At 40.4% G+C, this 25,072-nt stretch overlaps 1 protein-coding gene across 1 annotated transcript; it reads right to left on the bottom strand.

The window, feature by feature from the left end:
- Positions 1 to 1,375: 1,375 nt before the first annotated feature.
- LOC138356547 (protein SPT2 homolog) lies at positions 1,376 to 10,464 on the bottom strand. Its single transcript, XM_069312741.1, has 6 exons — positions 10,455 to 10,464; positions 9,785 to 9,930; positions 6,167 to 6,265; positions 4,494 to 4,631; positions 3,315 to 4,156; positions 1,376 to 1,553 (listed from the first exon to the last, which is right to left on the bottom strand). Exons 1-6 carry the CDS (start codon positions 10,462 to 10,464, stop codon positions 1,376 to 1,378), a joined length of 1,413 nt encoding a protein of 470 aa, XP_069168842.1.
- Positions 10,465 to 25,072: the final 14,608 nt, after the last annotated feature.

The raw sequence follows: 25,072 nt of genomic DNA, 5'->3' as shown, positions 1-25,072 counted from the left end.
TATATAGATGGATTGATAGATTCATAGATAGACAGATACATTCATAGATACATACATACGTACATACTAACATACATACATGTGTGTAAGTCACGAAAATTAACACGTGATGAAAAATGTGAATGTCAGACCACGAAGGAAGAATTGAATTTCCTTAAAATTTGTTCCTGTTTCAGTTCTTCCTCCGTGGTCTGACACTGTCACAAACATACATAAATGGATTGATAGATATAGAACATGTCAAATTACCTAACATTTTGTCAAAACATGTTATATGCCTCATGTATCATAATAAAATTAGAACTTCAATACAGAAATAGCGGAAATGTATGGGGGACTGAATAGTGCAAAAAAGGTGGCTAGTGAATGGGGCGAAAATGGTTACCTTGAGGTGTTTCCGGGACTTAGCGTCCCCGCGGCTAAATCGTCGACCAGGCCTCTTAAAGAGGGTGAGGCTAACGAGTGAATGAGGCAAGAAGACTGGTGATTGAATGGGGCGAGAAGGGTGGTGAGTGAATGGGGCAAGAAGGGTGGTGAGTGAATGGGGCGAGAAGGGTGGTGAGTGAATGGGACAAGAAGGGTGGGAGTGAATGGGGTGGGAATGTTGGTGATTGAATGGGGCGAGAAGGGTGGTGAGTGAATGGGGCGAGAAGGGTGGTGAGTGAATGGGGCGAGAAGGGTGGTGAGTGAATGGGGCGAGAAGGGTGGTGAGTGAATGGGGCGAGAAGGGTGGTGAGTGAATGGGGCGAGAAGGGTGGTGAGTGAATGGGGCGAGAAGGGGGGTGAGTGAATGGGGCGAGAAGGGTGGTGAGTGAATGGGGCGAGAAGAATGGTGAGTGAATGGGGCGAGAAGGGTGGTGAGTGAATGGGGCGAGAAGGGTGGTGAGTGAATGGGGCGAGAAGGGTGGTGAGTGAATGGGGCGAGAAGGGTGGTGAGTGAATGGGGCGAAAAGGGTGGTGAGTGAATGGGGCGAGAAGGGTGGTGAGTGAATGGGGCGAGAAGGGTGGTGAGTGAATGGGGCGAGAAGGGGGGTGAGTGAATGGGGCGAGAAGGGTGGTGAGTGAATGGGGCGAGAAGAATGGTGAGTGAATGGGGCGAGAAGGGTGGTGAGTGAATGGGGCGAGAAGGGTGGTGAGTGAATGGGGCGAGAAGGGTGGTGAGTGAATGGGGCAAGAAGGGTGGTGAGTGAATGGGGCGAGAAGGGTGGTGTGTGAACGGGGTGGGAATGTTGGTGAGTGAATGGGGCGAGAAGGGTGGTGAGTGAATAGGGTGGGAATGTTGGTGAATGAATGGGGTGTGAATTGTGGTGGCATTTACAATAAACAATTACACACCTGGTATCTTGTGTACTCAAATCATAACTTTTTTTAACGTTTAACATTTCTTAGATGGTTTTAAGTGCTTCTTTCTCACAATCTTCCTCTTCCTCTCTTCTTCTTCTCGTCGAATATCCTCAAGATCTTCTTTAAGTCCAATTTTGGCAGATATTCTCTCTTCTTTTTGCACCTGAGAGAAAGATGCCTCCATATCACCGCAGTCATCAACTTCATCCCTGAAAAACACATTATATAAGTCACATCTCCAAACAATTATTCTTAAGTATGCAGCTGAAATCTCTTGACCCCTTAAGGATTCGAACAATTTACAAGAGGTCATCATTCATACCGAATCTAAATCTTTACTTCGGGCATTGTTATCCAGCCAGCACAAAGATAATATAAAACTCATCACTGAAATCTTACAATAGGAAAAGAAGCACACAATCTAGGGCTGTTAGTCACCCTTAATTATATACCAAATTACATTGGCATAGTTGATTATGTAAAAGGCAGATTCACTAGTAAAAACTGCTACTGCTTTAACTGTTGTACAGGTAAAAATACCTCTAAGTTTCTCATAGATTAAAGAGCAAAACAAAAAGAAAGAACTCCCAAATATCAAAAGTCGCCACAGAGCCAAAGTAGCGAAAAGCGGACACATTTCAATGTGGTGCTAACATGCCACGGGGTACTACTTCTTCAAACCTGGTAAAAAGCTATCCAGAGAAATTGCATTAGCCATACAGACTTAGACTTGTCTATAAGTGCTGCTGGAAGGTAACAAATAGTTAGAGGGTGTCATATCTGTGGAAAAGATGCAGAAATGCTACTTTTACATTACATATTAGAATGTGAAGCAACTCAAGCACTGCGCATCAAACTCAACATTCAACCAACTTGAGCAGCTGCATTAAATGCAAAATTCACATTTAATGCGACTTCAATGGTTTAAAAAAAAATGAAGAATGGGACACACTAGTGAACACTGTGCATCTATATCCACTGCCAAGATAATGTACAAATCACATAATGTACCAAGATAATGTTGTTAAAACAACAGACCTAAAACCAGTGAGAAAAGAAGAAAACTATACCTTCATATGAAACTTTGACCCAAATATCAATGTAACAAAATTACTGTCAATAATCGAACTCAATTAGGGCTCACTTCAACCCGTGCTACATGTACATTTCGTTCCAAGTAAAACAAGACAGCTCTAGATGACATAGTTAAGAATGCATATAGAGATATGTGCGTAAATGATAACTAATAGACTCACTAAATGTACAGTAGGTTAGCTTCATATTACGATAGATGGAAACTGAAAATCCTAATTCAATAAATCTTTAAATTAAACAAAGAGAAAATAAGTATGGCAGATTCCTTTTTTACATACAATGGTAAAAACCCAACACTCGTGTCTCTTTCTGATCAGTGTCAGTTATCTGCGATTTATGCAATTTTATGAGAGGCAATTGTCACGGAGAAAACCCTAGGAAGAGAAAGTTAAGTTAAAAAGTTCAAAATTCTACACACACTACAGTATTTTTGTAAAATTAATACACTATTATATAAGACAAAGAAGAGATATGGGAAAAAATTGTATAAATTTTTAATCAAAGAAAAAGATTTGTCGAAACTATTAATCAAGAGAAAGTGGTGAAAGAATCCCCATGAACAAACTTGCAACAGAATTTACGAGGAAATGTGTTTAAGCATGTGTTTACATCTGTAGCATCGAGAAGAAGAGGCAATAATTTCAAGCATTGAAACAAATACGCAATACAGTATATGCATAAATGTCTGTTAAATAAGAAAGTAGTGTATGTTTAAAACATATGGAATATCAAATCAACGTATAATAATTTTATAGATAAGGCAGGAAACCAGTACTGTGGCTCCCTGGCCTGTGAATGGCCTGTGACCATTTAGTTAACGCATTCGCACATATGTACACAAAAGGAAAAATACTCAAACAAAATACAATACTCACCGATACTTTCTCTTATCATAGCCAAATAGGTTTCTGATTTTCCTCGAGAAATCTATCCCTTGATCTCCATCGTCAATGAAATCATCCATATCAGAGTCTTCCTCCTCTTCTGAATCACTGGTAATGCGCAGCTTGGGATGTGGAATCTTCTGTGGTCTTAATGGTTTCATGTCTTTTGTTTGCATATATCTAGGCTTCTGAGGTTTCATATCTTTACCAATAGAAGTTTGAGGTTCTGAAGGAGCAGGTCTGGAATTTTGCACAGGTTTGATTCCTTTGATTTGAGGATGATCCCGAGGCCAATGTCCCGCAGTTGCAAATAACTTCATTCTGTCCGTTACTTTAGATTCTTGTTTGGGCTCCTCGAGAGCTTGGTTTAATTTGGCAGTATTTTCTTGTTTCTTTGTAATCTCACCATTCTTACTCAGTTTTGGTGAATCTTTTACATCAGCCTTTTGTTCCTTTTTCTGGGGCTTTTCAACTCCGGTTTTGTCTTGTGGCAATTTTCCCAACCATTTTAGCTTACGTCTTCTCTCGTCTTCCAGCTTTAGTTTCTCTATGGCAGTCAGAGGCCGACCAAAGTATTTCTGTGATATGCCTTTGTCTTTCTCTTTTTTTCCATCCTTCAAGTTTGCAAGAGGCAGTGACTGCTTCTTGCGAGCAATTACAAGAAGCTCTTTAAAACTCACTGGTGGTGGTGCGTCCGGTCTAGGCGTCACCTTGAGCTTTTTGGGGTTCTTATCATAACCCTTGTTTTCCCTCTCTCTACTGTATTTACGTTTTAATTTTCCAGAAGTTGATTTATCTTCCAGTTGAGTCTTCACTGTGTTGGTAACTCCGCTCTGTAATAACATACAGTAATATTATTATTATAAAAATACATAATAAAATACCAATATTTTTATGTTTGTAAAAAGAAAATATGGAATCAAAATGTCTCAGCCCAACCTGTCCTCCTACCTAACTCGCAAGCGCCAGACATGTCTGACCTGTGTCACTTACAGACACATGTTTGACGTGTGTCACTTACAGACACCTGACTGACCTGTGTTACTTACAGACACATGTCTGATATGTGACATTTACAGACACATGTCTGACCTGTACAAGGATATAGCAGAGTATAATAAGACAACTGAACTCCTTCATAATACTCATAAAAAACGAGATTTCACTCACCTTGATATCTGCTGCACTGCAATTAGCATTGTTTGCATATTGATTAACCAGCTTGCTGAAAATGTGCTGATTATTAGTAGATTCATATCCAAAATCATTCATGTCATACTGCTCCTCTCCTTTGACAGTCGCTATGTTCTGCAACGACAATACAGCGATCATTACATCTTGCAATACAATACAACAAGAGCAGCAATATCAAATAATTGAATCAGAACATTTTTATTGTGAATTGACTCGCATTCGTCAATAGGCATTCTACAGTTCCATAATTCCTATGTTACTTTGTTTTCTGGGGACATGTTTGATGTCCCAGAGACCCTTTCTTGTCTATGGCTGAATGGGACACCCAGCTGGTATAGGGACTCCCCACTGAGGCTGTATGGGTCACGCAGCTGGTATAGGGACTCCCCACTTTGCTGGATGGGGACACGCAGCTGGTATAGGGACTCCCCACTGTGGCTGTATGGGACATGCAGCTGGTATAGAGACTCCCCACTGTGGCTGTATGGGACACACAGCTGGTATAGGGACTCCCCACTGTGGCTGTATGGGACACACAGCTGGTTTTGGGACTCCCCACTGTGGCTGTATGGGACACGCAGCTGGTATAGGGACTCCCCATTGTGGCTGTATGGGACACACAGCTGGTTTTGGGAGTCCCCACTGTGGCTGTATGGGACACGCAGCTGGTATAGACTCCCCACTGTGGCTGTATGGGACACGCAGCTGGTATAGAGACTCCCCACTGTGGCTGTATGGGACACGCAGCTGGTATAGGGACTCCCCACTGTGGCTGTATGGGACACGCAGCTAGTATAGGGACTCCCCACTGTGGCTGTATGGGACACGCAGCTGGTATAGAGACTCCCCACTGGCTGTATGGGACACCCAGCTAGTATAGGGACTCCCCACTGTGCTGGATGGGATACCCAGCTGGAATAGGGACTCCCCACTGTGTTGGATAGGACACCCAGCTGTTATAGGGACTCCAAAATGTGTTGGATGGGACATTCAGCTGGTATAGGGACTCCCCACTGTGCTGGATAGGACACGCAGCTGGTATAGGGACTCCCCACTGTTCTTGGTGGGACACCCAGCTGGTATAGGGACTCCCCACTGTTCTTGGTGGGACACCCAGCTGGTATAGGGACTCCCCACTGTGCTGGATGGTCTTAGTTCTAGTATTCTTTTTAAAGCTAAGCACGATTTTTTATGCATATTTATTAACAGTAAAAACTGTATTTATTTTTTATTTTATGAAATTCTTATCATTAATTCAAACTAAACTGATTTACTTTAAAATATTTTTTAACATTGAAATTTTTTATTAGATTTTCTGTACAGCTGATATTGCAATTTAACTTCGATTTATCATATTGGTTTGTTATTTCATTTGACAAATGTCCCTCCACAGAACACCGCCTATAGTGTTCCTATAGAAAGAACACTCGAGAAACCGTGCTTTATAATTGAAAGGAGAGTCTCGCGTCAGTACGTATTGGTCCTCAGAATACTTGAATTAAGCTGGTAATACCACTTCAATATTTGATTTAAAAAATAATAACACTAATTCAGATATAAGAAAATGAAAACCATGAAGCTACTAAGACAGTAGTTTCATTAATATTTCTAATAACACCAAATAATCAATATTCTCTGTGCAAGCTTACCTTAGCATCATCTACAACAAACTTGGAAGCCCCCTTGTTGATTATGGCCTTAACTTGCTTATTACACTTCCTGGCTTGTGCTCTCAGCGCCAGCAAATACTGAAATGTCAAGTTTTCTGTGCCAAATGTTTTGAATTCAAACACTAAACAATAGGTTGTGGAGTTGTTATATTTACCAAGATTAGCATAATGGCAGCTATAACAACTTCACAACCAGCTCCATGGGAAAGACGCTCAAACATTGATGAACAAGTATTGTGAAATAAAATGTTCCATGTGACATACGTATAAAAATAAAACAATTGTTGGTTAAACAACATAATATGTTTGCGTTAAACAAATCTTTTTGAGCTGGTCCCTGTAGTCCTGACCAGTGTGACTTTCTCGTCTATGATGCAGTGTGAATCTTAACTCATCATAAATCATTAAACGAAATACATCGTCAAACAGATCTGAAGTTAGCAATAAAAACTTCATTTGGTAATATAAATAAAATAAATAAATTTGGCAATAAAAAGTTCATTTTGCAATAAAATGCCTCATTTGGCAATTCAACTCCAGATTGGAAATAAAAGGTCCCTGCCCTACATTGACAAGAAAGAATTACAGCACACATTCAACACAGCTAAAAAGTAAAAAAAAAAAAAAAAAAAAAAAAAAAGGTTAGTATATTCGACAAAATCAGATATTATGTTCCCCACTCTGCTCTCCTCTCATTATACTACTCGCTAATCTTACCTAAGGTGCATGGGGTTCACCCACTGCAAATTACATCAATCCCAACAACACTCAACAACAATCCGAATAATAACAATCGGTTTTCAAACACAAACCCTTCAAGAGTTTTAAACCCCTCTGTTTAGGTCCTTAAACATGCTAAACATACACTCACTCCACCCATTCTCTTGTGCTTTTTAAATGTACAAAGCCCTTATCCTAAATCCTTATATGAAACTCTTCATTGACAGACGTAATAGAACCCATGTGCACCTCAACAGAATTAAGTATCTCTGTGATAGCCCCAGAGTCAAACAATCTGTGTAAAAAACTATGCAAATAAATTGTCTATGGAATTCCCTCCCTAAATAATTACAAAGCTGTCCAACCTATGATTTACTCAAAAGTAAAACCAAAAAATAGCTAATTTCACGCTCATAGTTTCCACCCTTGTGCTTCAAATTCACACTGCATCTTGTGCTGCCGACTTCCCCAATATTAGTAGTAAAGACATGCAACTTCATCACTGTAATCACTGCCATCAACTTATATCGTAGTTATTATGTTCAACACAACATACATGTTTTGCTACAATGTACCTACTTATAATAATCTGTTATGTACTCTCACAAAATAAATAAATAAATGAGGAGACTCGCTACAGCTCATAACACAGCCCGGCTTCTCCAGCGTCACTAAACACATGTACTAAACTTTCCGAACCTAACCTAACTGCGGACCCACGAACAGAAAACGGGACATCACGTCAATTATTTGAGCCGCGGCTATATTTGGTACATCAGTTTTTGACCTTTAGAGATTTTTAAGTCAAAATGCAATGTAGTACTGGAGAGGCCAGGTTGTATAACAAGCAGAGAAGATATGGTTTTGCTCCTGACAATTGGAGATCCCGGATTCGATTCCCAGGCTGAACAGAAGTGGTTGGGAAATTTTCCTTTCACTTAATGCCGCTGTTCACCTTGCAAAAAGTAGTTACCTAGGAGTTAGGCATTGCGGATTGTATGCTGGTGAAGGTCAGTAGTTTGACCTTGAGGGGACCTCAATGCAAGCCTAAAGTATACATGTAAACTTCCTTTAAAAACAAAGTATTTAAAGAACTAGCTGACACCCTCTCCCTGTCTTCCTGTCCTCTCCGCCATTCCCCCCGCCCCCCTTCCCTATTCCCTCATCCTAACAATCATTTTCCACTCCCCCATCCCCCTCGTTCCCTCTTCCTCCCACCATTCCCTTCCCTGTCCCCTCGTCTTCGTCACCATCCTACACTCTCCTTGTCTTCCCCACCATTCTAAACTGGGGAGGACAAGTAAACCACCATTCTCCCGTCCCCTCATCCTTCCCACCAATTCCCATTCCCTATTCTGATGCGTTCCGAAATGATCTGATGTTCCCATCAGAAAAATGGGAACATCAAATGATATGATGGTATCATTATCACTGAAAAATAAGAACAACAGTTAAGAAAACGAAATGAAAAACAATGAAAAAATAAACAAATAAATTATACTCACAAAATGAACGGTAAGATAACATCACAGCCCAATTCCAACGCAATGTCACACAAAATAATTAAATCAAAATGAATATAAATCGAAATCTATGAAAATTCAATTCATCAACGAAATCGAAAACAATGATATGGAATCGCATTATATTTAGTATAGCATGTACTGCTTCTACGTGCAACAAATGGCACTGTTTTTCCCATAAAAACTTGTTTTTACCTGTCACAGGAGTGATATCTATATAGTAGATATATAAAAATACGTCCATATTCGAATGGAACGTTGTTTCAAAATTTCAAAGCAATCGGTAAAGAGGTTTCGGAGATTTCCCTCACATGAAAAACGCAGTTTAAAAAAAACTGTTTACCTGTCACAGACATGATATCTATATAGTAGGTATATAAAAACACGCTCTATGCAAATGGAACGTTGTGTAAAAATTTCAAAGCAATCGGTGAAGAAGTTTGGGAGTTTACCGATTTTGAACAAATGAACATTTTCAATTTTATTTATATAGATATTCCAATTCACTTTAAAACCTGAAAGCAATACTTGAAATAAAGAAGAGAGGCAAGTGTCACACTGCTCCTCCTCCTGACTAACTTTTTCCAGCACAAGAACACGGTGTAACAAGTCAACTTTGAGCTCAAATATGTAAGGTGAACACGAAGAACAATAGATAAAATTATATTATATGAACATTAGTAGGAGTAAAAGAGTTAGAGAGACCACAGCATGCCACAGGAAAAACAAGAGTAGAGGCATCATGAGGAAGCCATCAGTGTATTCAGTAATTATGTTAGGTAATCTTGAGATGATTTCGGGGCCTAGCGCTACCGCGGCCCGGTCCTTGACAAGGCCTCCTTGTTACACATCCCCAGGAAGTGTTGCTTCTTGGAAGCAACCCCAGGAAGCAGCCCGAAGCAGCTGTCTAACTCCCAGGTATCTATTTACTACTAGGTACACAGAGGCATCAGGGTGAAAGAAATTCTGCCCATTTCTTTCCACCTCCACTGGGGATCGAAACCAGAACCTTGGAACTACGAATCCCGAGAGCTGCCCAGCCCCTTACAGGAATGATAAATAGGCGCTATTTTGTCATGGAAATTAATTGTCTGCCACATTCTTATTTCGATCATAAATTTCAGATACATAAATTTTGTCTAGTACAAAAAGTGATAAAAAATCAATATATTTAATTTTTTAATAATGCCTATTTAATCGGCTTAAACAAGAACGGGGATCAAAATACGCTCCCACAATAGGATTAGTATTGCCTAACTCTTTACAGCACTGGTTCATTGTTATCTGTTCAGGAAAGAAAATCACGTGAAAATTTGTGAATTTACAGCATATTAAAATCCTTAAATAAACCTACCTCTTTCTTAAGCCGAGCTTCTTCATTCTCCTTCTGCTTCAACTCTTCTTTCCTGGACAACACAGCTTGGATTGCTTCCGGTTTGGAGCTGGTCTTTCTACCTTGTTTGGCCTGGAGGACGTTGCACGAAACCCACTGATTGCTGCCTGAAATAATATAAATGATAGTGTGCTTGGTTTCAGTAAGGACATAAAAATCAATTAAACTGGCTAATATGTGGCTCCTATTTATATCCACCAAAACTCATGCATATGTCTAACCTACGCTTGAGACAACCAACAGATCCTACGCCTACTATATTACCCGAAAATTTGTACCACAAATCCACATCCCTGGGTAAATGTAAAAGGTAAAGACAACCAGTATTTACCCAGGTCTTCGCTAAATCTTAATTTATCCAATATATATACTATATTGGATATCCTTATCCTATATATCCTATTATATATATTATGTATTTATAAGTATGGCGAAGAGTTAGGGGTGACATGATAAAGGTTTACAAGTGGAAGAATGGTCATAACAAGGGGGGATATTAATAGGGTATTAAAACTATCAACGCAAGACAGAACACGAAACAATGGGTATAAATTGGTTAAGTTTAGATTTAGGAAAGACATGGGAAAATATTGGTGTGGTAACAAGGTTGTTGATTTGTGGAACCAATTACCGTGAAACATGGTGGAGGTGGGGTCCCTCGATTGTTTGAAGCGTGGGTAGGACATATATATGAGTGGGATTGGGTGGGTATAAATTAGACCTGCCTCGTATGGGCCCATAGGCCTATGTGTTTATAACATATTAAACCGTATTTTCATTTTTTCTACTTGTACACTTCAATCATGTCAACCCCAACTCCTCGCTTCTAATAATAATACCGGATTACGGATTTGCGCCCAGTATCCTCCCCGGCCAGGACACGAACCCATGACAGAGCGCTCGCGGAACGCCAGGCGAGTGTCTTACAACTATACCACGGAGACTGATTAATATTATATTAAAAATATTAAATATTAAAAAAGAGATAAGGAGGCCAAAAAAGAAACTATGATGTTTGTATAGCAGGGCAAGCAAAGACAAATCCTAAAGGGATTTTCAGTTATATTGAACAAATATTAGCAAAAGGATAGGTTCATTAAAAACTGAGACAGGTAAGCTAATGGATAATGACGAAGAGATGAGTAGTATTTATAATAAATATTTTATCTTTGTATTTACTAAAGAATAACTTAATTCTATGCCTTCAGCCGAACAAGGCTATGTGGGTGGGGACGAGGACAGGTTGACTAGTCTAACAGTTACCAAGGACGATATTATTAAACAAATAGTAAAACTCAAACAAAACAAATCTTCAGGGCCGAATTAAGTGTTTGAAGGATGCTTAAAGAATGATAGGAGTAGCTTTGCGAGCCACTGGCTACCATATTTAATAAATCAATAGTTAGGCTATTGATTTATTAAATATAGCCTATTAAATAAATAGGCAGAATGCTAGAGTCATGGAAGGTTGCTAATGTGGTACCAATTTTTAAGAAAGGAGATAGATCACTTGCGTCAAACTATCGGTCAATTAGCCTAACGTGGGAAAATTACTTGAATCAATAATTGCAAATACAATTCGTCTTCATCTTGAAAAACATAAATTAATAAATGAGTCGCAACATGGTTTTACAAATGGCTGCTCATATTTACCAAATCTGCTATAATTTTATTCCAGCATAGTTGAGTCAGCTGATAATAATAAGGATTATGATGTTGTGTACCTTGACATTAGCAAAGCTTTTGATACAGTGCCACATGGAAGATTGATTAAAAAGATAGAGGCTCATGGTATTAGGGTGCTATGTTAAGTTGGATTAGGGCATGTATTATAGACTGTGGGTTGGTTGGTGTTGTCGTCGTTGATCCTTCTCTATGGACAACCCAACCCACAACTCGGCAGAGTGCTTATACTTCACTAGGAGATCACACTAGGCGCTTCTGGCTCTTGGAGAGGGGCTCCACGTCACACGTTTAGGGGATGCGGCTCCAACACTTAGCCTCGTTGTCACGTGCACACACCCACTCGAGCCGCTGTGACTCCCCACTCTCTCCTTATGAGATATGATCTCCTCAATCCCCCTATGACTTACTAGTATTACCTCCTACCCTGTCCACAGCAGTGTTTCGTGGTTCTTCCTCTCTCTCTCTCCTTCTTTACTACCTCCTGGGAAGCCTCACTAGGACAAGGGCAAACACCAGCAAATTGTGACACATTTACTGAACAAAGCACATACACGGTACATACACACATATAATAATAATGAATCCTATACTCTATAATATCACAATCAGGTTGCACTCCAATACCATCAGAACTCTATTATCGGCTTATCAAGTGGTAACCTATCTCCTGGTTCACCACCTGATACTATTAACCTCCTCAAGTTGGTCAAGCCTACACACTGTTGCACCATCAACAAGATAACATATATATATAGAAAATCAGCATTTGAATGCAATAACATATACCAGTATAAATGTTCATTGATACTTCAGTATAAAAAACTCCTTGACATAAGGATGCCAACAGTCACTCACCTCTCACTGCGTCTTGCACGCTACTGACAACCAAACACTATCAACTCCCTATAAGTAATCCACCAGAACTTCCCCCTTCCACCTCTGGAAGTTCACAACCCTAATATCCTTAGGTTCTTCCGGGCTTCACTACCAGGATCCTCTGCAGCTCCTCCAGGCTGCTATCATGAAGTTTCCTTGTGCAACTACGGTGCTTCACCCTTCTGTTAGGTTCTTCCACAGCTCTCTTGGCTGCTACACCACCTCTACAGAAGCACGTGACACTCCTCTTCACTGCTGCTTCTCCTCACAGCTCGAGGTCCTCTGCTCCACTACCTTTGGAGTCTCATCAATTACTTCATCTGCTGGCTTCGAAGTTCTCAGCAACTTCTTCCCCAAAGACAAACCTGCAACCCATCGACACTCCAATAAAATGTTCCCCTTTAACACATAAACCAAAAATAACCACACAATATGCTTGCCTCAAACCTCTATCTGTCCTCTACATACAGTGAGAGTGGACTCCCCCGTTTTGGGCGGGTCCATACTCCACCTCGCCTGCGGCGGTCCTCACTCACTGGGAGGGTCTTCCTCCATCCGGAGCCGGGCTCCCTCAGTCGTCCGCCAGCGCTCAGAGCGGACGGATGTCGCTCCGTGTTCCTCCCTCTCCACTCTCTTATTTCAGGCCTTCTGCCTTATTAAAACAGGTCTAACTTATAAATAAACATTGCTACTGTCGCTGGGCACACGACCAAACTACAAGCGATCACTATGAACTGGCGTATATCGTGCTTACCACAGATTAATTGGTCGAGGGCGCTTTCCCTCTGACGGCGTCTGGTCAGGGCGCTCCACACAGCCCCCAATAATGCTTCTGGGCGATTTAATATCTCCTCGTCGACCAGGACTTGAGACCACAACGTTCCCAGCTCGATTCCACAGCTGGTACGTCTGCACACTTCTCTTCTCTTAGAGATATATCACTAGGGGTTCCCTTCTGGCGGGAGCTCAACGGAGCGCGGCTTCCCCCTGCGATGTCTGGCACTCAAGTGAGGTCAAGGTCCTCCGGAAGCGAGCCTCACGCCTCCAGCAAAATGTCCCCATCTCCTAGCCAGTCATTTATCTATTTCCTTACTTACTGCCCATAATCTTAAATTGTTTTACATATCCAACCAGCCATTTTTCATATGGGTTATCACCTCAAATTTTGCTAGACCTTCTAATCAGGTCAGGCTTGACGAATAACTCTCAAGGAGGGAGACTCGTTTCTCCTGTAGGCTGAGATCATAACACATGGCTATACCAGATGAAACAGATAGTATAAATGGGGTTAAATCAGAGTGGGAAATGTTGTCAGTAGAGTGCCTGTGGCTCTTCCCTGGGAGCTCTGTTGTTTATAAATGATTTAGATTCAGGTTCGAGTAGCAACATTTGCAAATTTTCCGATGATACAGAAATCGGTAGGGAAATTGTTAATGTATCGATACCTTTATTTGAGTATGTAGTTGCGTTTTCGGCGCCATCTATTGGTCGGTACCTCAGTTTCCCTGATATTTGATGCTACGTGGGCAACATCGGTTGGTAGTGGCATGACAATGATGAATGGCTCCAGTTTCCTACCTTAGCTAGAAAGAGACGTTGTTATGGATGACCTCTGGTGGGTGACATGTCACGCTCAATGCCATATAGGTTGTGGTTACAGAGCATAATGTCAACTCCCTGGTGAACGAGTGTTATCTCGTGGTTTCCCCAGTGTCCTGTCCATCTAATTAATGATGTTTTTATGTCCACAGAAGTGATGTTTGGAGGCAGTTATACTGAGGAAGGCAGTTTACCTTGGGCAGTCTACGAACCCGTAGCGTGGCTCTGGAAGAAGACTAAGTAGACGTTGTTGATCGAAACAGTGTGTTAGCTGCTTGGATAGGCAGTGTTGGTGAAGATCGATAGACCTCGGGATTGGCTATTAAGGGTTACAGTGATATGCCTAGTGTGAAGTTCTGCTAGCGGCTTCTGCCAGGGGTTAACTGCCCTTATATGAGTTTGTTTGGGACCCCTGTCAGCGTGTTGCTGAAGCCCTCTGCCAGTGAGTAGCTGGAGAGCGAAGGTAGATCTTGGTACTGTTTTGGCTAAAAACGGCTAAAAAAAACTCCAACGCTCGACTGCTCCGCCGTCTCTCCAATTTTATCTGCTGTCCCTGACCTCTCTGCAACCCTCAAATGACGTAGCTTTTCCAGAGGACAGCTAAGTACTCAGTGACCCAAATGTGATTGAAACAAACTTCCATACCAATCCTCAAAATCTCATTTCGACCTCACTAGTCTTGTTCCCTGGAGGAAGCTGCACCCGATGTTCTCTGCTGCAACATCAACGAGTCTTCACTATTGTGCCTGCCTACATTTATCTTGCTACAACGAATAACAGATCAAAGGCCGGTAAGGCAACTAAGGCAGATAGCGCACCGATTAGGAATAAATCAACTAGCCACGTTAGCATCAAGGTTAGTCCAGCTGTCCCTTCTTCGGGGAGGAACCAACTATCAGTAATCATTCAGCAATCGGACTTAATAACTAACATGCGAAGTGAAGCTTCAGCAATGCTCAAGATTAATCAAGATCTGTCTGCCAGAGTCGACTTCCTCCAACAAGAATTAAGGTCTCTCAAGACCACAGTTATTGACTTTAAACCAGCAGAAACCACTAGACAACAGGAAGCCATGATGCAACAGTTTGACAACCATCTTTTTTGAAACCACCTTCAACAGCAACACACTATTACCCAAGACGAATCAGACCAGCATAAACTCCTTGATTCCGTCGTTATCTCTTCACGTGATTTTCCCCAAGAATGTGATGGAGAAGACTGTGCTGCCATCGTGATCCATGAATTGCAGAATAAGATTAAATACTCAATCAAAACTAGTGACTTTAAATCTACTTATAGAGTGGGTAACAAATCACCTGGTAGAGAATAACAAGAGAATTCCAGTTAAACTAGATAGCTTCTCCCGCAAGTCTGACCTTATCAAATCTGCAGTCACTAGTAAATCCACTGTATATGTGAACGAATGTCTGACCAGGTTCAGACAAAATCTCTTATTTAAACTGCGTGGTTTCTGCAAAAATACCCCTATAATTAAACAAATCCACAAGGGCCGTGACAACGATTCGAACCTGTGTCCGAGAACATCCCAGACCTTAATCGACTGAGCTACGACATGGTCAAAGGGAGTTGAAACCGAAGTTCTACTGAACTTACTGGATCCCGCAGTCTCTCCGGGACACAAACCAGGGTTTTACACATCTCCCCCCATGCACTCGAGCTATGTCAATAGGCCGTTCTCCCTCTTCGCCCTTGCTTCATTACATAGGGAAGAGGGAGAACGGCCCATTGACATATCTCGAGTGCACGGGGGAAGTAGGTTCCCCCTATATAATGGGTATAAACTAGATAAGTTCAGATTGAGGAAAGACTTGGTTCGGTAATAGGCTTGTTGATTTGTGAAACTAATTACTGCGTAACATGGTGGAAGTGTGGTCCATCGATTGTTTCAAACGTGGATTGGACATTTCACACAGAAATCACAATAGCGTGATGCATCAAATGAACACACAGGGCCATGATGAGCGTTGGAACCTAAGTCTGATAGGATCCCAGACGCTGCCTTAATCGACTAGGCCACGATAAGGTCAAAAGAATTGCAACCGGGAGTTCATCTGCTCTCACCCGGATTCTGCACAAACCAGGGTTTTATACCATGCATCCGGGCTCTGTCAATTATCTGTTCTACCTCTTCGCCCTTTCTTCATTACACACAGAAATCACAATAGCGTGATGCATCAAATGAACAAATCTGTGTGTGTGGAATTGGGGTGTTATCAATAAGACCTGCCTCGTATGGGCCCACAGGCCTTTTGCAGTTACCATTATTCTTATGTGTTTATACATATGAAACCTTATTATATTTTTGTATTTGTACACTTCAATCATGTCCATCTCAACTCTTTGCCTTTAATAATAAATCTTAAATCTTTAATCTTTAATAATAATACCCACACCTGTGTACTTTTGAAATTTATGTAAGGAATTTACACCAAATCAAGGAATGAGTGTGATTAGGATGAGACAAACCTCTCGTCTAGTCAATAATCAACGTCCTAGCAATTATGAACAAATCGACAGGGGTTTAGATTTGGTCAAACCGAGGGTTCGAACCCATGTGCCGAGTGTTCCCATACGCGCTCTAGACAACTGTGCCTCAACATCGTAAAAAAATTGCAACCTGGAATGCTACTGCACTCACAATGGTTTCGAGGCTTCCACTGAAGCCTAACCGGGGTTTCATGCAATTTCTCCATGCACTCAGGCTCTGCCAACCAGCAGTACAACCTCTGATGCATGTTAGCGACTTTACAAGAATGTCTAACAGGCAGGAACACAGAGACTTGACAATAGAATAAGAAGCGGATCATACAGGGGCGGAACGGGTGGTAAAACAGGTCACATTTACCTTCCTGTTGAAATTATTGTTATACTCGGCGAGGTACTCCTGCAGGTAGCTGACGTCCATGTTGTGTGGTACTGGGCTTGGAAGTTGCGGGAGATGCCTACTGCGCCTAGAAGGTGCGGGAATGATCCACGGAGCTGCAGATCACTCTCAGGCTCAGATGAAACAACTGTACAGCAGAGATGGCAACTTATAATAGGATTCTTTCTAAGAGAGGTGTATAGACGAGGTGCAATCAAGGAACAGACATGTGACTGGGAACTGGACCAAAAAGTTTTGATTTCGCTCGCCCCTGCTATTTATTCACACATTATCTCAGGTGTTTTGAATGTAGGTTACGGGCCATTCATGCCCGTGCCACCTATTGGGTGGCTTAATCATTATTAATCAATCAATCAGGTGTTTAGACATGGAAACAAAGGTAACTGCAGAAGGCCTTTTGGCCCATACGAGGCAGCTCCTATTTATAGGCACCCAATTCCATTCATATACATGTCCAACCACTCTTAAAACAATCGAGGCATCCCACCTCCACCACGCCACGTGGCAACTGGTTATACAAATCAACAACCCTGTTACCGAGCCGGTATTTACCCAGGGCTTACCGAAATCTAAACTTATCCTGGTTCGGTAACAAGGTTGTTGATTTGTGGAACCAATTACCGCGTAACGTGGTGGAGGTGGGGTCCCTCGTTTGTTTCAAACGCGGAATGCACATGTATATGAGTGGAATTGGGTGGTTATAAATAAGAGGTGCCTCGTATGGGCCAATAGGCCTACTGCAGTTATCTTTGTTCTTATGGTCTTCTTATCCAGTTTATACCCTTTATTTCGTGTTCTATCTTGTGTTGATACTTATAATATATAATATTTTATATAGGGAAAATAATATTTTAGATTTAGTGATAACTAACAGGGAAACACAAATTAAGGACAATAGGGAGTGACCTAGATAACAGTGATCATAAAGAAATCAGATTTAGCATTGAATGGAATAGATCTGTAAGACAAAATTCTGTTAAAGTGCCTGGTTTCGAAAACCTGATTTCAATAGCCTAAGAAATTTTTTGGGTCAAATAGATTGGAAAGTCTTGGGTATGGGCTGTGGGCCAGTCTTGGAGCGAGACATGAACCCAGCGATAGGTGACGTAAAAGGGGATTTTGATTTGGATTTAATATATAACTTATTTAAGAATATTCTAAACAAAGCACAGGAACATAGTATACCACACAAATTGAATAGATCGAATACTAATGACCCAAAGTAGATAACAAAGAATTTGAAGAACCTTATAGGTAAAACGAGAGCTTAGTACAAAAGGATTAAGAATGGGGAAGTCAGTTTAGAACAGGAATTCGTACAATTGGTTAGAAATGTTAAAAAAGAGATTAGGAAAGCAAAAACAAACTATGAAGTTCGCATAGCAAGCAAAGTCAAATCCTAAAGGGTTTTTCCAGTTATATCGAACTAAGACTAGGGAAAGGATAGGTCCATTAAAAAACTGAGACAGGTCAAATAACGGATAATGACAAGGAGATGAGTAGTATTTTTAACAAATATTTTATATCTGTATTTACTAAAGAACTTAACAATATGCATTCAGCCGAACAACTCTATGTGGATGGGGATGAGGACAGGTTGACTAGTTTAGCAGTTACTAGGGAGGATGTAATTAAACAATTTAAAAAACTAAAACCAAACTAATCCCCAGGGCCGGATGAAGTGTTTGCCAAGGTGCTTAAAGAATGCAAAGAGGAGCTTTCCGAGCCACTGTTTACCATATTTAATAAATCAATAGAGTCAGGCAGAGTGCCAGAGTCATGGAAGGTAGCTAATGTGGTACCAATTTTTAAGAAAGGAGATAGATCACTTGCGTCAAACTATCAGCCAATTAGCCTAACGTCCATTGTGGGAAAGTTACTTGAATCAATAATTGCAAATACAATTCGTCTTCATCTTGAAAAACATAAATTAATAAATGAGTCGCAACATGGTTTTACAAATGGCCGTTCATGTTTAACAAATTTGCTAACTTTTTATTCCAGCATAGTTGAGGCAGTTGATAGTGGTAAGGATTGTGATGTCGTGTACCTTGACTTTAGCAAAACTTTTGATTGAGTGCCACATGAAAGACTAATTAAAAATATAGGAGCTTATGGTATTGAGGGTGCTATATTAAGTTGGATTAGGGCATGGCTATTCCAAAGGAAACAGAGAGTTAGTTAGGAGATAGTCTCAGTGAGAGGGTGTGTTAACCGGAGCTCCTGAGTGTTGTTATATTATCATAGCAATATGGAAGTTGTAGTGAAGGACCTGGTGACTCTAGTGGGAGCCCTGAGGACAGAGTTGGACTCTCTGCGGGAGGAGGTGCGTCAGCTGAAAGAACAACGAGAAGTAACGAAGGAGGAGACCAGTAGTAAAGGGAACTCGTCTTGGAGAGTTGTGAAAGACAGGGGCCTTAAGAAGACTTTGATAAAGCCGCCTTCAAACGCCATAGCCACTTCTAATTCATTTGACGTTTTGGAGGACGAGTACAGTGGTGAGACTGCGGATCGCGCAAAAGGGAAAGCAACGAAGAGCAAGGAAACGCAGGCCCCTCAGAGAGTAAAGGAAGTACCTAAGCAAACCATAGTTGTGGGAGATTCCCAGATAAGGTATTTGGATAGAACGTTTTGTGCTAGAGATAGGGGGAACAGGTTAAGGGTTTGCTATCCCGGAGCTGGCATTGGTGATATTATAAACAACATGAATGATATTATGGCTGGAAATGGGAACAATCCCATTATTTGCATTAGCGTGGGAGGAAATGATGTTGCTCGAGTTGGTCTATTCCATTCTGTCCTAAATCTGATTTCTTTGTGATCACTGTTCCCTAGCTCACTCCCTATTTCGATGTCATTAATTTGTGTTTCCCTGTTAGTTAACACTAAATCTAAAATATTATTTTCACGCGTTTGTTCCTTAATGTGTGGCGTAAGAAAGCAATCATCAATTAATTCTAGAAAATTATCTGCTTCACTATTCCCTGTTTTGCTCAACCAGTTTATTCCAATAAAATTAAAGTCACCCATGACATGGGTGACTTTTTAAACTAGTCAACCTGTCCCTGTCCCCACCCACATATACTGGATCGGCTGAAGGCATGTTGTTAAGTTCCACTTTAGTAAATACAGATATAAAATATTTATAAAAAATACCACTCATCTCTTCATCATTATCTGTTATTTGATCTGTCTCAGTTTTTAATGGACCTATCCTTTCCCTAATCTTTGTCCGGTATAACTGGAAAAACCCTTTAGGATTTGTCTTTGCTTGCTCTGCTATGCAAACTTCATAGTTTCTTTTTGCTTTCCTTATCTCTTTTTTAGTATTTCTAACCAGTTGTACGAATTCCTGTTCTAAACTGACTTCCCCATTCTTAATCCTTTTGTACCACGCTCTCTTTTTACCTATAAGGTTCTTCAGATCCTTTGTTATCCACTTTGGATCATTAGTATCCGATCTATTCAATTTATACGGTATACTACATTCCTGGGCTTCGCTTAGAATATTTTTAAATAGGTTATATTTTGAGTCCACATCGAAAACCCCTTTTACGTCACCTATCGCTGGATTCACGTCTAGCTCCAAGACCAGCCCACACCCCACCCCCAAGACTTTCCAATCTATTTGACCCAATAAATTTCTTAGGTTATTAAAATTAGCTTTTCGAAAATCAGGTACTTTAACATAATTTTCTCCTACAGATCTATTCCATTCTATGCTAAATCTGATTTCTTTGTGATCACTATTCCCTAGCTCACTCCCTATTTCGATGTCCTTAATTTGTTTTTCCCTGTTAGTTAACACTAAATCTAATATATTATTTCCCCGCGTTTGTTCCTTAATGTGTTGCGTAAGAAAGCAATCGTCAATTAATTCTAGAAAATCTTCTGTTTCATTATTCCCCGTTTTGTTCAACCAGTTTATTCCACTAAAATTAAAGTCACCCGTGAAAAGCACTTAGATCTAGATGCTCTAGATTTTTCAACCCATAGATGCTTTGCTTCCATTCTGTCTAAATTTGGTGGCCTATATATAACTCCTATTATAATATTATTGGCTTTTTCGTTTAATTCTATCCACATAGTCTCTGTTTGTGGCTCAGTTTTGATTCCCTCTTTGAGACTACATTTCAAATTGTCCCTAACATATATGGCTACTCCACCTCCTCGTCAAATATATCTGTGTGAAATAGTTTAAATCCATTTATTTGATATTCAGCTAATAGCTCTCTATTTTCTACATTCATCCACGTTTCGGTAAGTGCAATAATATCTATTTTTTTCTGTGCAGACAAGAGTATTGAAATCGTTTATTTTATTTCTTGGACTTCTACTGTTAGTGTAGTATACCCTAAGTGAATTGTTATTTTGAGGCTCTTCTTTTTTCCTGATCATTTTGCCAATTCTTTTCTCCCACAAACACATACTTTTATTACCTCCTTCCTCCAAATCAATTCCCATACCACTATCTACTAACAGTTTAAACCCAAACAAACACCTCTAACCACTGGTTCCAACAAGTTCGCAACAGCAACAACCCCAGCTCTCGATTGATGCACCCCATCGCGAGCGTACATTTCATTTCTTCCATAGAAGTGTTCCCAGTTGTCTATGAAAGATATTGCATTTGATTTGCAATATCTTTCCAGCCGACAATTGACATGAAGTGCGCTCGACATCCATTCATTTCCCACTCCCTTTCTTGGAAGAATGCCACATATGATCGGGATTCCTCCCTTGCTTCTAACTAATTCAATTGCTGTTTTATACCTCTGAATCAGTTCCTCACTCCTAACTCGACCAACATCATTTCCTCCCACGCTAATGCAAATAACGGGATTGTTCCCATTTCCAGCCATAATATCATTCATGTTATTTATAATATCAGCAATACCAGCTCCGGGATAGCAAACCCTTAACCTGTTGCCCCTATCTCTAGCACAAAACGTTCTATCCAAATACCTTATCTGGGAATCTCCCACAACTAAAGTTTGCTTAGGTACTTCCTTTACTCTCTGAGGCCTGCGCTTCGTTGCTCTTCGTTGCTTTCCATTTTGCGTGATCCACAGTCTCACCACAGCACTCGTCCTCCAATACATAGCAAATGAATTATACGTTCTTAGAGCGTCTGTAGGCGGCTTTATCAAAGTCTTCTCAAGGCCCCTGTCCTCTACAACTTTCCAAGATGAGGTCTTTTTATTACTGGTCTCCTTCTTCGTTCCCTCTTGTTGCTGTTTCAGCTATCGTACCTCCTCCCGTATAAAGTCCAACTCTGTCCTCAATGGTGACTTATAAGACATAAGACTTATAAGACTTATAAGTCACAATGGTGACTTATTTTAGTGGAATAAATTGGTTTAACAAAACAAGGAATAATGAAGCAGATTTTCTAGAATTAACTGACGATTGCTTTCTTACCCAACACAATGAACCGAAGCGGGAAAATATTTTACATTTATGTTAACTAACAGGGAAAAATTAATGACATAGAAATGGGGAGTGAGCTAGGGAACAGTTATCAGAAAGAAATCCGATTTAGCATAGAATGGAATAGATCTGTAGGAGAAAATTGTTTAAGTGACAGATTTTCGAAAACCTGATTTTAATAGTCTAAGAATTTTTGGGGGGTCAAATAGATTGGAAAGTCTTGGGCAGGGGGAGGGGAGGGGGGCGGGGAGGCCGTCTTGGAGCGAGACATGATTCCAGGGATAAGAACATAAGAACATAAGAACAAAGGTAACTGCAGAAGGCCTATTGGCCCATACGAGGCAGCTCCTATTCTATAACCACCCAATCCCACTCATATACTTGTCCAACCCGTGCTTGAAACAATCGAGGGACCCCACCTCCACAATGTTACGCGGCAATTGGTTCCACAAATCAACAACCCTGTTACTGAACCAGTATTTACCCAAGTCTTTCCTAAATCTAAACTTATCCAATTTATATCCATTGTTTCGTGTTCTGTCCTGTGTTGATACTTTTAATACCCTATTAATATCCCCCCGGTTATGTCCATTCATCCACTTGTAAACCTCTATCATGTCACCCCTAACTCTTCGCCTTTCCAGTGAATGCAACTTAAGCTTTGTTAATCTTTCTTCATATGAAAGATTTCTAATTTGGGGAATTAACTTAGTCATCCTACGCTGGACACGTTCAAGTGAATTTATATCCATTCTATAATATGGCGACCAAAACTGAACTGCATAATCTAAATGGGGCCTAACTAGAGCAAGATATAGCTTGAGAACCACACCAGGTGTCTTGTTACTAACGCTGCGATTAATAAATCCAAGTGTCCGATTTGCCTTATTACGAACATTTATGCATTGATCCTTTTGTTTTAAATTCTTACTAATCATAACTCCCAGATCCCTTTCGCAATCCGACTTCGCAATCACAACACCATCTAGCTCGTATCTTGTAACTCTATCATCATTACCTAACCTCAGAACTTTACATTTATCAGCATTAAACTGCATCTGCCAATCCTTTGATCATTTCAAAACCCTATCTAGATCAACTTGAAGTGATAGTGAGTCCTCCTCCGAATTAATTTCCCTACCGATTTTCGTATCATCGGCAAATTTGCAAATGTTGCTACTCAAACCTGAATCTAAATCATTTATATATATTATAAACAACAGAGGTCCCAGGTTGAGGCACTCCACTTACAACATTTTCCCACTCTGACTTGATTCCATTTATACTAACTCTCTGTTTCCTTTGGTATAGCCATGCCCTAATCCAGCTTAATATAGCACCCCCAATACCATGAGACTCTATTTTTTTAATCAGTCTTTCATGTGGCACTGTATCAAAAGCTTTGCTAAAGTCAAGGTATACAACATCGCAATCCTTACCACTATCAACTGCCTCAACAATGCTAGAATAAAAAGATAACAAATTTGTTATAGGTGACGATAGGTGATAGGTGACGTACAAAGGTACTTCGATGAGGATTCAAAATATAACTTATTTAAAAATATTCTAAGCAAAGCACAGGAACGTAGTATACCATACATATTGAATAGATCGAATACTAATGACCCAAAATGGATAACAGAGGATCAGAAGAACTTTATAGGTAAAAAGAGAACATGGTACAAAAGGATTAAGAATGGGGAAGTTAGTTTAGAACAAGAATTCGTACAACTGGTTAGAAATATTAAAGTGATAAGAAGGGCAAAAAAGACGAAGGTCAAGAAGGGCAAATTAACACGGAAGACGACTCACTGACTTCAAGTCTTATCTAAATAGGGTTTTGAAATGATCAAAAGATTTGCAGATGCAGTTTAATGCAGATAAATGTAAAGTTTTGAGGCTAGGTAATAATGATGTAAAAAGAGTTAAAAGATACGAGCTAGATGGTCGAATTGCGAAAGGAATCTGGGAGTTATGATTAGTAATCATTTAAAACCAAAGGATCAATGCATGAATGTTCGTAATTAGGCAAATAGGACACGGGGATATATTAATCGAAGCGTTAGTAACAAGACACCTGGTAGGGTTCTTCAGATATATCTTGCTCTAGTTAGGCCCCCATTTAGATTATGCAGTTCAGTTTTAGTCGCCGTACTATAAAATGGATATAAATTCACTTGAAGGTGTCCAGCATAGGATGACAAAGTTAATTCTCCAAATTAGAAACCTGTCATATGAAGAAATTAACAAAGCTAAAATTGCAATCACTGGAAAGGTGAAGAGTTAGGGGTGACAGAGTATTTACCCAGGTCAATACTGAAAAAGGTGTAGACAAGGTGAAAACATGAGGTGCTCTGTTCTGTGACGAACTTTTGTATATAGGTATGAGGCCAGACACAGGCACGTTGTAAAGCCAGAAACTCAGCTTTGCGCTCCCTGACAAGTCTTAAGAGATGGTGGATCTCTACCAGTACTCACCATGTACTACGTTCAAGCAGTTAGGTCACTCATTGACTATGCTGCTCCTGCTCATACATCCCTCAGTGATAACCAATGGGAGAAACTGTAAGTGTCTCAAAATGATGCTCTCAGAACAATGCTGGGAGCATCTATATGGACACGTAGAGAGACTCTAAGAATGAAAACCAACTTAACAGCATTAGAACTCAGGATCAAACAAAGGATAGCCACAATAACAGCAAAACTTGTTGGAACCACCGCCAAACTTTCAATCAAAGACAGCATACAGAGAT

Source organism: Procambarus clarkii, chromosome 73, assembly GCF_040958095.1.
Source record: "Procambarus clarkii isolate CNS0578487 chromosome 73, FALCON_Pclarkii_2.0, whole genome shotgun sequence".
In the NCBI taxonomy this organism is placed as follows: domain Eukaryota; kingdom Metazoa; phylum Arthropoda; class Malacostraca; order Decapoda; family Cambaridae; genus Procambarus; species Procambarus clarkii.
Note: the sequence above shows the minus strand (reverse complement) of the source record. Positions and strands in the feature narration are given on the sequence as shown.